The 14,723-nt window shown below is 48.3% G+C and overlaps 1 protein-coding gene across 8 annotated transcripts in view; it reads right to left on the reverse strand.

Annotated features, from left to right (window-relative positions):
* Positions 1 to 14,723, reverse strand: part of LOC142749875 (uncharacterized) — a 142,921-nt gene that overhangs the window by 78,110 nt on the left and 50,088 nt on the right. For 5 of the 8 annotated variants that reach the window (XM_075858417.1, XM_075858413.1, XM_075858416.1 and 2 more), the window contains 2 exons: positions 11,299 to 11,427; positions 6,674 to 6,835 (listed from right to left, as the gene is read on the reverse strand). The exons of 1 other annotated variant lie outside the window; for it this stretch is intronic. In XM_075858417.1, coding sequence (XP_075714532.1) covers positions 6,674 to 6,748 — 75 coding nt within the window. In that variant the 5' untranslated portion in view covers positions 6,749 to 6,835; positions 11,299 to 11,427. Of the gene's footprint in view, positions 1 to 6,673; positions 6,836 to 8,307; positions 8,508 to 11,298; positions 11,428 to 14,723 lie in introns of all 8 variants that reach the window. 2 more of the 8 variants (XM_075858414.1, XM_075858415.1) reach the window with 2 other exon arrangements.

Below are 14,723 nucleotides of genomic sequence, written 5' to 3' on the forward strand. Positions count from 1 at the left end.
GCCCAGCGCACCTCCAAAGGCCATTTTCATACTCTATATGATGACCTTCGCAGCCACCCCGAGAAATTTCGGTCGTTTTGCCGCATGTCTGTGTCGACATTTGATATTCTGCTGGACCTGATTCGCCCAGGAATCACCTACCAGGACACAAATATGTGGCGCTGCATTTCCCCCGAGGAGCGACTCCTTGTGACGTTGAGGTATGTGTTTTAGACAATTGCAGCTTACAGGATGGTGTGTGGGTGTCATGTCCTACATCACGTTTATTTGTGTGTTGTGTTTTTGCATCTCGCCCATGTAGATTTCTTGCTACAGGAAACAGCTATCATTTGTTACATTTCGAATTCCTTCTTGGAGTGAGCACAATTTCGTGCATTGTGACCGGCACCTGTGTTGTGATGTGGCAGCGATTGAAGGCCACAGTGATGCCTCAGTCCACGACAGAGCACTGGCTTACGATTTCTGAGGATTTTCTCACCACCACCCAATTTCCAAATTGTATTGGGGCCCTAGACGGCAAGCATATTTGTGTCAAGAAGCCCCCCCCACTCTGGATCCCGATTCTATAACTACAAACAGATTTTTTCCATCGTCTTGTTGGCCTTGGCCGACAGCAATTATTGTTTTACCATTGTACACATAGGGTCCTATGGAAGCTCTGCTGATGCCCGCATCTTTCGCACATCCAGAATGGGCCATCGTCTGATGGGCAATCAACTTTCCATGCCGGCACCGAGCCTCCTGCCTGGCTCGCGAGGACCACCAGTCTCTTATGTAATCGTGGCAGATGAGGGTTTTGGCCTCACCATCCAAGTAATGCGCCCATTTGCTCGTAGAGGCTTGGATGACCGTCGGCGCATATTCAATTACCGGCTTAGCAGAGCACGCAGATGTGTGGAATGTGCATTTGGCATAATGTCACCCAAAAGGCGTGTTTTTCTCACCACTATGCAACTGACGCCGCAAAATGTCACCCGTGTTATACAAGTGTGTGTCGTGCTTCATCATTTTTGTCGCATACATGACGGCGGTTGTGATGCAGAATATATTAGCCGAAATGTTTCTACATCAACCCTTCCGCACCAAATTCCACTCGGAAGGGCTCAAACATCTGGGATTCGAGTACGCAACATATTTGCCCAATATTTTGACAGCCCCGATGGAGCACTGCCATGGCAGGAGAATGTTCTGTGAAGGGTGTCCTAGTGGAGCTTAGTGGCCCAATGTAGCATTTGTTCTTTTAATTTTGCCTCATTTGGGGTGGGGATTTTTGTATTACGGACTCGCAAGACATGAGGACCCTTGACATGGGTTGCGAGCTTATATCTTTGGCGGTTTTTCTGTTTTGTTTTCATGTCCTAAACGAAATAGCATGTGAGGCGCATTGGCTTCGGCAATGTTCACAAATCCAAAGCCAAAAGTCATTTGGCCGGAATTTCTCACACCACTGCAATGCAGCAGAGCACAGTATGAGGAATTGAGCAAAACCACAAAAGATACACTAATACCTCAATAATGGCATGCAACTATCTCGGGACGTGGCCATAATGTTCCAATGTTACCTAAAAGGACCTGTTGGGGAACCTGGGTTCCAGCACATAGATGGAGGCAAACACAACAAATTCTACTGCCAACCAAAAACACACTTTATTGTGTAATGTGCAAAATTCACTTTAAACATAAACCAATTGGCAAAAAAAACACAAAAACGCACCAACATGCAAAATTAACCTACTCGTTCTTCACGGTTTAGCTCACAACAACGAGCACACCATAATCTGCCGACACAGCGCTACAAATCATGAAATCTGTGTGCTGGCGACTGATAGCTTTGCATTTCAGCACCACTATGCTGTCCCTGGGCCTGCTGAGGATGTTCCTCAACAGCATAGTGGTGCTGATACAGAGGGTTGAACCCTGCCGGGGGGCCCTGGGCAAAGGGTTGCTGGGGTCTGGCGTAGGGAGCGAAAGGCCGGTCCCGAAGCACCACATGACCAGGTGACATTATGCTCACCATTGACCGCTGGTACTGTGGCCGTGGAAGGGGTTGGCAGGCTGGGAAGGGAGAGGTGCAGTGGAGGGCACCGATTCCTCAGGCAATCCACGCCATTGCTCTATTACCTGGAAGCACTGGCGTGGATTGTTAGGAGGAGTGGAGGAGTCAATTATGGCAAGGATGGAGCCTTGGACGCGCGCCATCCGGTAGTTAGGTACTCGCCGGAGTAGCGGCGCTATGCTCCGGCCAAACGCGTCACAGGCATCCTCCTCAGAACAGCGGCGGAGGTACTCCAGGACTCGGGAGTCCACGTTGGCACCTGTTGTGGCAACCTGGCTGCGCCGGCGCCTGGCTAGTAGGCGTCCAGGGATTGTCGACGTCCGGTGGCAGCTGGGGTTGGCTGCTCGACTGGGTGGCTGCTTGGGGTTCCGTCGGCTCGGGGGTCAAGGGCAGCACGGGATGTTGTTCCGGGACCGGCTGCGACTCCTCATGGCCAGCCTCCTCCTCGGTGTCGAGAAGATTATCACTGCATCTGCCAGAAACATTTTGCGTTACTCCTTTTAACATGGGCACCAGGGACAAACAACTATTTTTGGCAGATTTTAAAGTGACCACACACATGTCATCAAGGTACAGTCAGTACTTACGGCCGCATCTCCATAATGTCCTTCAGGAACATTAGTTGTTTGGTGTAGATGTATTGGCGCTTTTTGGGCGCGCCGTCCCCACTTCGCCCTCTGCTTCCCAATTCCCTCCGGAACTGATCCCGACAGCTCCTCCACCGGGTTTTAACATCATCAACTGGACATAGGAACAGCAATAAATAAAAAAAGGTCACCAGGTGACATCACTGAAAACGGCACTTGTCCGAAACGTCGCCATTCCTTAAACGCCACTAAACATTATACACCTGCCTAATGATGCTGTAACACACCCGCGACCAAGCACAGTAGGAACATGTGAAACATAAGGATATACACTACAGCATGGGCGATTGCATTAGCATAAATACAGATCTGCACTTGCCTATGCTCTTGCGGTCTCTTGTGGTGCTTTTAGCCCACACCTGTCCGAATAGGCTCTGCGCGACCTCATCCCAGCCAACCTCCTTGCCCGTGCGGTCGTGGTAGGCCTCTGCGTTTGTGTTCCACAACTGTGGCCTCTCATGGACCAAGCAGATGAGCTTTTCCACATCGCACGCACGTGGCATTGCAGCAGATGTCGTTTTGAACTGTGCGCATGTGCCCAGCAAGTGAAAAGCCACTTCCTGGTTTGTGCTTGTTTTGTCTAGTTTGGTCAACTCATTTACATAGGCTTAACAAGTGTTGCGTGAAAAACACTGTCCGTACGGAGGTGCTTCCGTGTGCCGTGCGTTGTTTTCACGCACCCATTGACTTCAATGGGTGCGTGATGCGTGGAAAACGCAGAAAGAACGGACATGTTGTGACTTTTTCGCAACGGACCAACGCTGCGTAAAATTCACGCACATGTCTGCACGGCCCCATAGACTAATATAGGTCCGTGCGACGCACGTGAAAATCACGCGCGTTGCACGGACGTGATTCCCGTTCGTCTGAATAAAGCCTTATAGGGAGTATTAGAAATACCACAGAGCTGCTGAGCAGAATTCATTACACACAACATGACTTACAAAAGCTTGTGTGTAGATATTGCTGTACCGCATAGGGAGAGCGCCAGGGACTGCAGGGAAGTGAAGTAGGTGGTTACAAAAGATGAAAAAATGGCCAGAAGCGTGATTGGGCCAATGTGCTAAAGGAGGAGTGGCATAATGGATATAGGGTAGCAGGGGCGTAACTAGGAAAGACTGGGCCCCATAGCAAACTTTTGACTGGGGCCGCCCCTCCCCTGGGTGTCACACAACCCCCCCTTGTAGATTAGTGCCTTTTTTACAGACCCCCGTAGATAACACCATACAGCCCCCCCTGTAGGTAACGCTATACAGCCCCCCCTGTAGGTAACGCCATACAGCCCCAACCCCTAAAAAAAATCTGACCTATAGGGTGTTCTACAAAAGACATGTATCCCCTATCCACAGGATAGGGGATACATGTGTGATCGCTGGCAGCGATAAGGAGAACGGGGGACCGAAAGTCCCCTGAAGTCCCCCATCACAAACCTCTGACTTCCGGAGTTTGCACAGCTCAATAAAAATGAAAGGACCGCTGGTCGCACATGCACACAAGAGCGGCCGGTGCTCCATTAATTTCTACAGAGCTGCCGACACAGACCCCGGAAGTCCGAGGTTTGTGATGGAGAACTTCAGGGGTCTTGCGGTCCCCCGTTCTCCTTATCGCTGCCAGTGATCACACATGTATCCCCTCTCCTGTGGATAGGGGATACATGTCTTTTGCTTAATGGCAGAGCGGGGAGATACACGGCTGCTACAGTGGTAGTTACGCCACTGATGTCTGATATATCTAATATGACTGATATGTCTGCTATGACTGATATGTTTGATATGACTGATATGTCTGCTATGACTGATATGTCGGATGTGTCTCATATGACTGATATGTCTGCTATGACTGATATGACTGATATATCTGATATGTCCGATATGTCGGATGTGTCTTATATGACTGATATGTCTCATATGGCTGATATGTCTCATATGACTGATATGTCTCATATGACTGATATGTTTGATATGACTGATATGTTTGATATGACTGATATGTCTGCTATGACTGATATGTCTGCTATGACTGATATGTCTGCTATGACTGATATGTTTGATATGACATATGTCTCATATGACTGATATGTTTAATATGACTGATATGTTTGATGACTGATATGTCTGCTATGACTATGTCTGATATGACTGATATGACTGAAACGTCTTATATGTCTCATATGACTGATATGTCTCATATGACTGATATGTCTGATATGTTTGATATGACTGATATGTTTGATATGACTGATATGTCTGCTATGACTGATATGTCTGCTATGACTGATATGTTTGATATGACTGATATGTCTCATATGACTGATATGTTTGATATGACTGATATGTCTGCTATGACTGATATGTCTGCTATGACTGATATGTCTGATATGACTGATATGTCTGATATGACTGAAACGTCTTATACGTTTGATATGAAGGATATGTCTGATATGTCTGATTTGATTGATATGCCTAATATGTCTAATATGACTGAAATGTCTTATATGAAGGATATGACTTGTATGTCTGATATGATTTATATGACTGATATGTCTGCTATGACTGATATGTCCGATATGACTGATGTGTCTGCTATTACTGATATGTCCGATATGACTGATATGTCTGATATGACTGATATGTCTGATATGACTGATATGACTGATATCTCTGGTATGACTGATATGTCTCATATGACTGATATGACTGATATGTCTGCTATGACTGATATGTCTGCTATGACGGATATGTCTGCTATGACGGATATGTCTGCTATTACTGATATGACTGATATGTTTGATATGGCTGATATGTTTGATATGAAGGATATGTCTGATATGAAGGATATGTCTGATATGACTGGCATGTCTGATAGGTCTAATATGACTGATATGATGTCTGATATTAATGATATGTCTGATATGACATATGTCTGATATGTCTGAGCCTTCTCCATCATGATGTGACTGCAGGGAAGGCACCAGGTTTATAATCCATAATACGAGGAATGATCAGAGGACAAGATCTAGAATTAAGAGGAGCAATTATACCCCGGGACATGGAGACACATAGGCTGCGTTCCCATTACAACACCCAGCCCTCCTGCAGATGCATAGAAGAAGCCTGTGGTTATCAGTTCGGTTCAGATGAACTGCGGGGGTCCGGTTGTTGCTCCCCTTTTACATCCCTGTGACAGTGTCCTCATATTGGGGAGATCGCCCCCTGCATGGTTCAGACTCAGGATGAACTTGTTCACTGTCATTTCTGCAAATAACTCGGACGCACTTCACCTGGAGAGTTGTCTGTAGTAATGGCGACCACTTCACGGCCTGATTGTCGCCTCTCGCTGTGTAATTCTCCCGGACGTATAACCTGTAATCTTCCCGGACACAGAGTAACAACCAGAGTAACAACCAGACATGAACTATCGCTCCATGACTAACCTCTGACTTCCGGCGTCTGCGCAGCTCAATAAAAATGAAAGGAGCGCTGGTCACGCATGCGCACAAGAGCGACCGGCGCTCCATTCATTTCTACGGAGCTGCCGACACAGACCCCGGAAGTCCGAGGTTTGTGATGGAGAACTTCGGGGGACTTTCGGTCCCCCGTTCTCCCTATCAGTGCCAGCGATCACATATGTATCCCCTATCCTGTGGATAGGGGATAAATGTCTTTTGTTTAATGGCAGAGCGGGGAGAATTTGTCCCCTCTAAATTGTAAAGTGCTGCGTAATATGTTGGCGCTATATAAATAAAGATTATTATTATTATTATAACACTACGGCAGAGCAGGGAAGTAAGTGGCGTCGGGCTGTAGCAGCCATAGCGGCTGCTAGCGGAGCCTCCGGCCATGGTGGGGGCCCGTGCCGGCGGGTGACACGGGCCCCCTCATGCCGCGGGCCCCATAATAGCCGCTACTGCTGCTACGGCGGTAGTTACGCCACTGAAGAGTAGAGTTCAAGGACAGAGCCCCGTCTTTACCTTCTGCTGCAGCATGAAGTAACACCTTGTAGTTACACTCCGTGTGGTGAGCAGATTTTTCTTTCCCTTTTCCATTTCTGTCTGTTTCCTTTTCTTTACAGCATGGCTGATGAGCTGTTACAGCAGGTGGCACAGCGGGAAGGCACCACCTGGCTGGAGGACCTGTTAAAGAAGAAAGACAGTGAGGATGCTGCAACGGCCCCTAGACTCGGACCCGCGGCTGGAGAGACTAGAGGTAGGCCGCAGTGAGTCACCCACCCTCCCATTAGGCTAAGCCCAAGTCCCCTTCCCAGAGCTGCCCGCTCAGCAGGGGCTGCTCTCCCCGCAAGTGTAGGGAGGCACAGATGCCGGGTCCGGCCTGTTTCGCCTTGAACATCTTCAGGGGAGGTGGTTCCCCCTTCCCCTATCCCTCTTTAATTGTCCGGCAACCTTCCCCATGCTGCACGCCTCCTTCCTACTCACCCGGATAACAGCCGGATTGTAGTGCCGCCGGTTGTCAGCCTGGCGGCATATGGCGCCTCTGCTGCCCGCCCGCTGTGCTCCGATGGGGGCGGGACAGCTCTGGAGGACATGGCTGCCATGGTGGCTTACCATGAGGCCTGCGCAGCGGAGATGGGCCGCGCAGGCGCACTGCGTGCGGCCTACACCGATGATCTGGGAACCTGCACGGCTGCACCTCCGCTTCAGCTGGAATCAGGTGAGGAAGAGGGGTCAGCAGGTAGGGTGCCGGGGATTCTGGGGGAGGGAGGGCCGGCCAGAGTACATGATGCAGGGGTGCTGCAGCTGGGTTTCGCATGGCCCAACCCCCTATCAGATGGCAAGAACTGGAGAGGAAGTCGTCCGGTCTCAGCCAGGGCTTCGGTCTCCTGCACAACTGTATCCTTTATTGAATATACCGTCCGGTTCTGGCCCACAGCAGGGGGGTCGAGCAGAGATGTGGCGCATGCTGTTTGTGCCAAGGGGGATCGAGGTGATGTTGGTCACGCTTCTGCCTTGTCCCTTTTTTCTTTTTCAGGTTTGGCAAAGGAATCATCAAGGAGAGGTAGGTAGGAATTCTCGTTTTGTGGGGTGGCTCCTCTCGGCACTCATCTATCTCCCGAGAACAAGGAAAAAATTTGGAAAAATTAGTTTGTAAATATTTGGTCCTTGATCTCGGTAGAACAGGTGACGGAGGACAAGGAGCGCACTTTCAAGAAAGATTCTGATAAAAAGTTAAAGGATTGTAGAACGTTCAATAATTGGGTCCAGGGTTTCGCTACCCTGGCGCATATAGTCTGCCAACGTCATCCCGAAAAGGGTCTAGAGCTGTTTGTGTACTTCCACACCATTTTTAGTGCCCGAAGGCTGCACGGAGGTGTGGCTTGGTGGCGCTAAGACGAAGAATTACGTCGCCGTTTGGCTTTGTCGACGAGATTGGTTGGGCTTCAAAGGCAACGGATGTATGGTTGCAATTAATTCTAACTCAGAGTGGGAAGCAGGTTAGACTCTTTCCCAGTGGGGCCGGGGGTTCCTGAACAGCTCCGGGATCAGCGACCACACGCTCTACAGGAGCCTGTTGGCTATATGAGGGTCATTGCAGGTTCTTTGCAACCTACAAGTTCCGTCATGAATGCTCCGTCTGCGCGGGTACTCACTCGGCACTTCGTTGCTTCCGCAGGGGCAAACATCCTGGTAAAGGTTCCCCTCCAGCATGGAAAAGAACGCTGGTGAGCATCCGCGCAATGGTATTGTGGTTAGATTGGTACCACAGGAGGCAGGAGGCTCTCGTTAATGGCTTTGGCGAGGGTTTCTTCATTCCTTTTGAAGCGTTGTCAGTATTGATGTAGCAGACAACCTAAAATCAGTTAGAGATAACATCAACGTGGTTAGGGAGAAGTTGTCAAAATAAATTGCGTTAGGTAGAATGGCTGGCCCCTTTCAAAACTTGAGGGTCTCCCCTCTTGGCTTGGTCCCTAAGAAAGGTAGCGGGAAGTTTAGGATGATACACGACCTATCCTTTCCTCGAGGGGGCTCGGTAAATTACGGGATTTCCAAAGACGAGGCGGCGGTGTCGTACACTTCATTTGATGTAGCAGTGCAATTAGTTCGGAGTGCAGGTCCTGGGGCGTTATTGGCGAAGTCTGACATTGAATCTGCATTTCGTTTACTTCCTGTCCATCCGGATTGTTTTCAATTACTGGGTTGTTACCTTGATGGGCTGTTTTATGTGGACATGTGTCTGCCGGGTTGCTCTATTTTATGTTGCTATTTTGAGAAGTTTGCTTCTTTTCTGGAATGGGTAGTGTATTTTGAGACTGGCATGTCTTTACCTTTTTGTTGGTCCGAGGGATTTGGGTGTTTGTGCAATGTTGTTAGGTGTAAGACCAAAAGAAGAAAAAGATGCTGGGAAACCAAAGGGCAATAGAAAAATACAAAAGTTCTTTATTACCATATATGCGTCATACAATAGTAAAAGAATCCATAGGCCAACAGTAAAAACAAGGATACTCAGCTGGAGATTGTCCAAATGGTCACTGATAATATATGCAATATGTGTGAATGCCCTAATGAAGCCAGTGCAAGCGATAAGAATGTCTAATGTATGCAATTTAAGTAGCCAAAACAGATGTACATGCATGCATGTTTGCATGCAGTGGAAATCAAACAATGCATTAATCCTAGCAATCAGTGGTTGATATTTTAGTCAGGGTGAAATATATGCTAAGACACCCTACATATATTGTACATGCAGAAAGAATGACAGACAAAATTAAAGCAAGAGAAGGGTATGTTATATCAGTGAATAAACCATAGTATGGAAGTCTGACATACCCATAGTGTAGAGACCGGACAGTCACAGCTGGGATCCACCCCTACGCGCGTTTTGGCGCTAATGCCTTCGTCTGGGGGTGGTGTTAGGTTGGAGTCATAGACCCTTTATATGGGAGCTAGCCAATAGGCTAGGTTTAATGCACCTGATGTGTATGTTGAATGATGAAGCTATATACCCTGTATAGTTACAGGTCGCTGTTTCCTGGAGGCTAGAGAGGCCGCGCCCACGTCGGCGCCAGCAGCGACGAGCTGGAATCCGAAGCACGTGACCGCGTCAGTAGTCCGGTTCGGTCTCTACACTATGGGTAAGTCAGACTGGCTTCATTAGGGCATTCACACATATTGCATGTATTATCAGTGACCATTTGGACAATCTCCAGCTGAGTATCCTCGTTTTTACTGTTGGCCTATGGATTCTTTTACTATTGTATGACGCATATATGTTACTAAAGAACTTTTGTATTTTTCTATTACGCTTTGGTTTCACAGCATCTTTTTCTTCTTTTGGTCTTATATATTTCGTCGTGATGCTGTTTGGGTATAACACCCTTGAATCAACCCATCAAATTTGATATGTATTCTACTTATTTCAATATTGGGGTATATTGATCCATGTTGCTTTCTCGGTTTTGTTAATGTTGTTAGGTGTGTTTAAGAAGTTGATGTTGCGTTTTGGCATTCCGGTGTCCGAGGAATAGAGGGAGGGCCCTGTGACGATTTTGTCTTTCCTGGGCATTGAAATAGACACACAAGAAATGTTTTTAGGCTACCTGACGAGAAGCTAGTGAACTTGGTGTCTCAGGCGGAGCAAGTATCTCAGTCTAAGAAGGTGACTCTTAAACAATTGCAGTCTCTTTTGGGTCTCTGGGTTTTTGCATGTCGCATTATTCCCATGGGTAGGGTTTTCTCTCGGAGAATGTCATTATCTACGAGGGGCATGCAGAAACCTGATCATTTCATTAGAGTGTCTACAAGCATGTGGGAAGACCTTATAGTGTGGTGGTATTTTCTGTATTCGTTCAATGGTTGTGCAGTTTGTCAAGAAAGTGAGGTTTCCAATTTAGATCTTCAATTGTTTACAGATGCTTCAAGTAGTCTTGGTTTCGGGGGAATTTTAGGTAAGCGCTGGTGCAGGGCGCCCCGGCCAGCTGCCTGGCAGCCCTCGGTTTAACTAAAAACATCACTATGTTAGAACTTTTTCCTATTGTAGTTGCTTTGGAAATATAGGGTGGGTTTATGGCTAACAGACGTATTTGTTTTTGGACGGATAATACTGCAGGCAGTAAATACTTTGTCGTCCGGCTCGTTGCCTGTGCTGGCACTGCTACATCATTTAATACTGAAATGTTTGTGCTTGAATATGTGGTTTCGGGCTAGACATGCAGAGGCGTAGATAGGTTCTCCAGCACCAGCGGCAAAGATTCAGTTTGGCGCCCCCCCCCCCAACCTCTTTCCCAACATCTCCTTCCCCCTCACCGTGTTTGTTTTCTCTACCAATCGACGTGTCATTGCTTTTTATGTAACACATTTGTACATCTTACAAGCAATATGGTTCTATACACAACACCAGAACCAAGCTCAGTACATAAATACAACACCAGAACAAATACAGCTCAATTTAGTGCAACCCCTGCCGTATAGGTGTGTACGGCGTAAAACTACAGCTCCCAGCATGGCCCGAACAATGGTAAGGATATGCTGTTTCACAAAAATAAATCATATAATAATCATACCACCCATCATCTCGCTGCAGATCATACAGTGACTACAGTGCTGATTAGAGGCAGAATAAACATTTACATTAAGTGACTCACCGGTGACAACTCAGATTCTAGTTATTTTTCTCCATCCGGTCCAGACCTCTATGATGAATTCTCCCGGTCCATTTCTGCAGTTTGCCGCTGACATGTCTTCAGCTTCTCACTTTACCAACATTTCTGCACCTATAAATAAATATAAAGTTATCATTATACCATACACTACGCCCCTAAATATAATAACGCCATACACTGCACCTCTAATTATAATAGCACAATACACCATGTCCAACACACACACTGTGCCCCCTGTAGATAGTGCCTGCCATAGAGCCCCCTGTAGATAGTGCCCCCCATAGATAGTGCCCCCATATAACCCACCCCTGTATATAGTGTCCCACAAATAACTCCCTCTATAGTGCTCTACAGATAGCCCACCCCTGTATATAGTCCCCCCTGTAGATATAGCCCACCCCTGTATATAGTGTTCCACCTCTGTATCTAGCCCCCCTGTAGATATAGTCCACCCCTGTATATAGTGCTCCATAGATTGCCCAACCCTGTATATAGCCCCCCTGTAGATATAGCCCACCCCTGTAGATATATCCCACCCCTGTATAAAGTACTCCACATATAGTCCACCCCTGTATATAGTGCTCCACATATAGCCCACCCCTGTATATAGTGCTCCACATATAGCCCACCCCTGTATATAGCCCCCCTGTACATATAGTCCACCCCTGTATATAGTGCTCCACTAGATAGTCCACCCCTGTATATAGTGCTCCACAGATAGCCCACCCATGTATATAGTATATACAGGGGTGGGCTATCTGTGGAGCACTATATACAGGGGTGGACTATCTGTGGAGCACTATATACAGGGGTGGACTATATGTACAAGGGGGCTATATACACGCGTGGGCTTTCTGTGGAGCACAATAGGGGGAGATATTTGTGGGATACTATATACAGGGGTGGGCTATATCTACAGGGGGACTATATCTACAGGGGGACTATATCTACAGGGGTGGGCTATATACAGGGGTGGGCTATATACAGGGGTGGGCTATATACAGGGTTGGGCAATCTATGGAGCACTATATACAGGGGTGGACTATATCTACAGGGGGGCTAGATACAGGGGTGGACTATATGTGGAACACTATATATAGGGGTGGGCTATCTGTGGAGCACTATATACAGGGGTGGGCTATATCTACAGGGGGACTATATCTACAGGGGGGCTAGATACAGGGGTGGACTATCTGTGGAACACTATATATAGGGGTGGGCTATCTGTGGAGCACTATATACAGGGGTGGGCTATATCTACAGGGGGACTATATCTACAGGGGGACTATATCTACAGGGGGACTATATCTACAGGGGGACCATATCTACAGGGGGGCTATATCTACAGGGAGGCTATATCTATAGGGGGGGCTATATACTATATAGCCTCCCCTGTAGCTATAGCCCACCCCTGTATATGGTGCTCCATAGATAGCCCACCACAGTATATAGCCCCCCCTGTAGACAGACACCCCCCATAGATAAAGCCCCCCGCGTGTAGATAAAGCCCCCCCCCCGTAGATAAAGTCCTCCTTGTAGATGAAGGCCCCCCCCCCGTGAGGAAAAAGTCCGTCCCCCCGTAGATAAAGTCGTTCCCCCCTGTAGATACAGCCGCACACTTTTATTACAATTTTTAAAAAAAACAAAAAAAAAAACACAACAATTCAAACTCGCCTTATTCCCGCTCCCACGCTGTCCGGCAGCCATGGAGACCTGCTCTCTTCTGCGCAGGTCTCCTGGGGGTTGAACGCAGCGTCTATGAAAGGCGCTGATTGGCTGGGCAGGATGACTTTCCCTGTCAGTCAGCGCCTTTCATCGACAGAAGCGTCACTGGTACAAAAGGTACCAGTCGCTTCATTCATGGAAAGGCGCTGAATGGCCGGGCACGGAACGTGCCCGGTCATTCATTGCTTCTAATTATACCTGTGTCCTTGCGACACAGGTACAATTATATTGCAGGAGGAGGTGGCGCTGGCGCCCCCTCTAAACTGCACCGGGGCACATGCCCCGCCTGCCCCCCCCTAGCTACGCCCCTGTAGACATGTACCAGGTGTGAGCAATGAATTAGCGGATGCTTTATCTCATTCACAGATGTTGGTTTTTCGGGAGTTGCATCCACAGGCGGAGGGCGCCGGGGGTTTTCCCCCCCCCGCACTTGTGAGCCCTGGTCGAGAACAACTTGTGAGCTTGCTGGAAAGTTCGGTGGTTGAGTCTACATGGAAGAGTCATTGCAGGGACTGGTTCAAATAGTAAGGGTATGTGCACACGACAATGCCAAATACGTCTGAAATTACGGAGCTGTTTTCAGGAGAAAACAGCTCCTGAATTTCAGACGTTTTTACAAGTGCACACGTTTTTCGTGGCATCTTTTACAGACGTAATTGGAGCTGGTTTTCATTGGAGTCAATGAAAAACGGCTCCAATTACGTCCCAAGAAGTGTCCTGCACTTCTTTGCCTCGGGCATAATTTTACGAGCCGTCTTTTGACAGCGACGCGTAAAATGACAGCTCGTCTGCACAGAACATCGTAAGACCCATTGCAAGCAATGGGCAGATGTTTGCCGACGTATTGGAGCCGTCTTTTCAGGCGTAATTCGAGGCGTAAAACGCCTCCATTATGTCTGAAAAGAGGTCATGTGCACATACCCTTAGAGTTCGCTTGCGGTGTTTTCCCGAGTAACGCGGGTAGGCATGTCGACATCATGTTGGACTTACTGGTCCACTTGCCGCAGGTGGGTAGTAGTGTTGTCACAGCGCGGGGTGTGGACCCACTGGGCCGTACCATGTAGCGGGATAGCAGCTAGCCAAACAGGTACAATGCAATGTCTATAGTTCAGAAAGGGTACCTGAGGCAATGCAGACAGTAGCGGTAGATTCAGGCTAAGATGAGGCTCCGACAGTAGACAGACACCCGGCGGGGTGCGACACAGTCGATGCAGCGGAGGGCACAACACAGCTCCAACTCTTGAAGGCACAGAGGCACGGTAGCACGGGATACAGGGTACAGGCAGCAGGAACGGGTAACACTGGGAACTGGAAAACACTAGGAGACCATTTGCAAGGACAAACTTAAGGTAACAAAACAGCACTCAGGCAAGGATCGAGTGGGCAGAGCCCCTTTTATAGTCCCGAAGCATTCTGGGCTAATTACAGTATTCTGCAACTGTGTGGATACTGGCCCTTTAAGGCCATGCATGCGTGGGTGCGCGCCCTACGGGATATAGTGTCCGGACCAGGAAGTGAGTGCCGGCGTCTCCCAGGAGGGAGATGCCACAGGGAACTCGCTCGTCCATGGCCGCGGCCGTCAGATGGTGTCAGGACGATGGTCCACAGCCATAGACGTTACAGTATCCCCCCTCTTACGCCCCCTCTTCTTGAGACCAGAGCGGGAGAGAAACTTCTTCACG

Source organism: Rhinoderma darwinii, chromosome 3, assembly GCF_050947455.1.
Source record: "Rhinoderma darwinii isolate aRhiDar2 chromosome 3, aRhiDar2.hap1, whole genome shotgun sequence".
Classification (NCBI taxonomy): domain Eukaryota; kingdom Metazoa; phylum Chordata; class Amphibia; order Anura; family Rhinodermatidae; genus Rhinoderma; species Rhinoderma darwinii.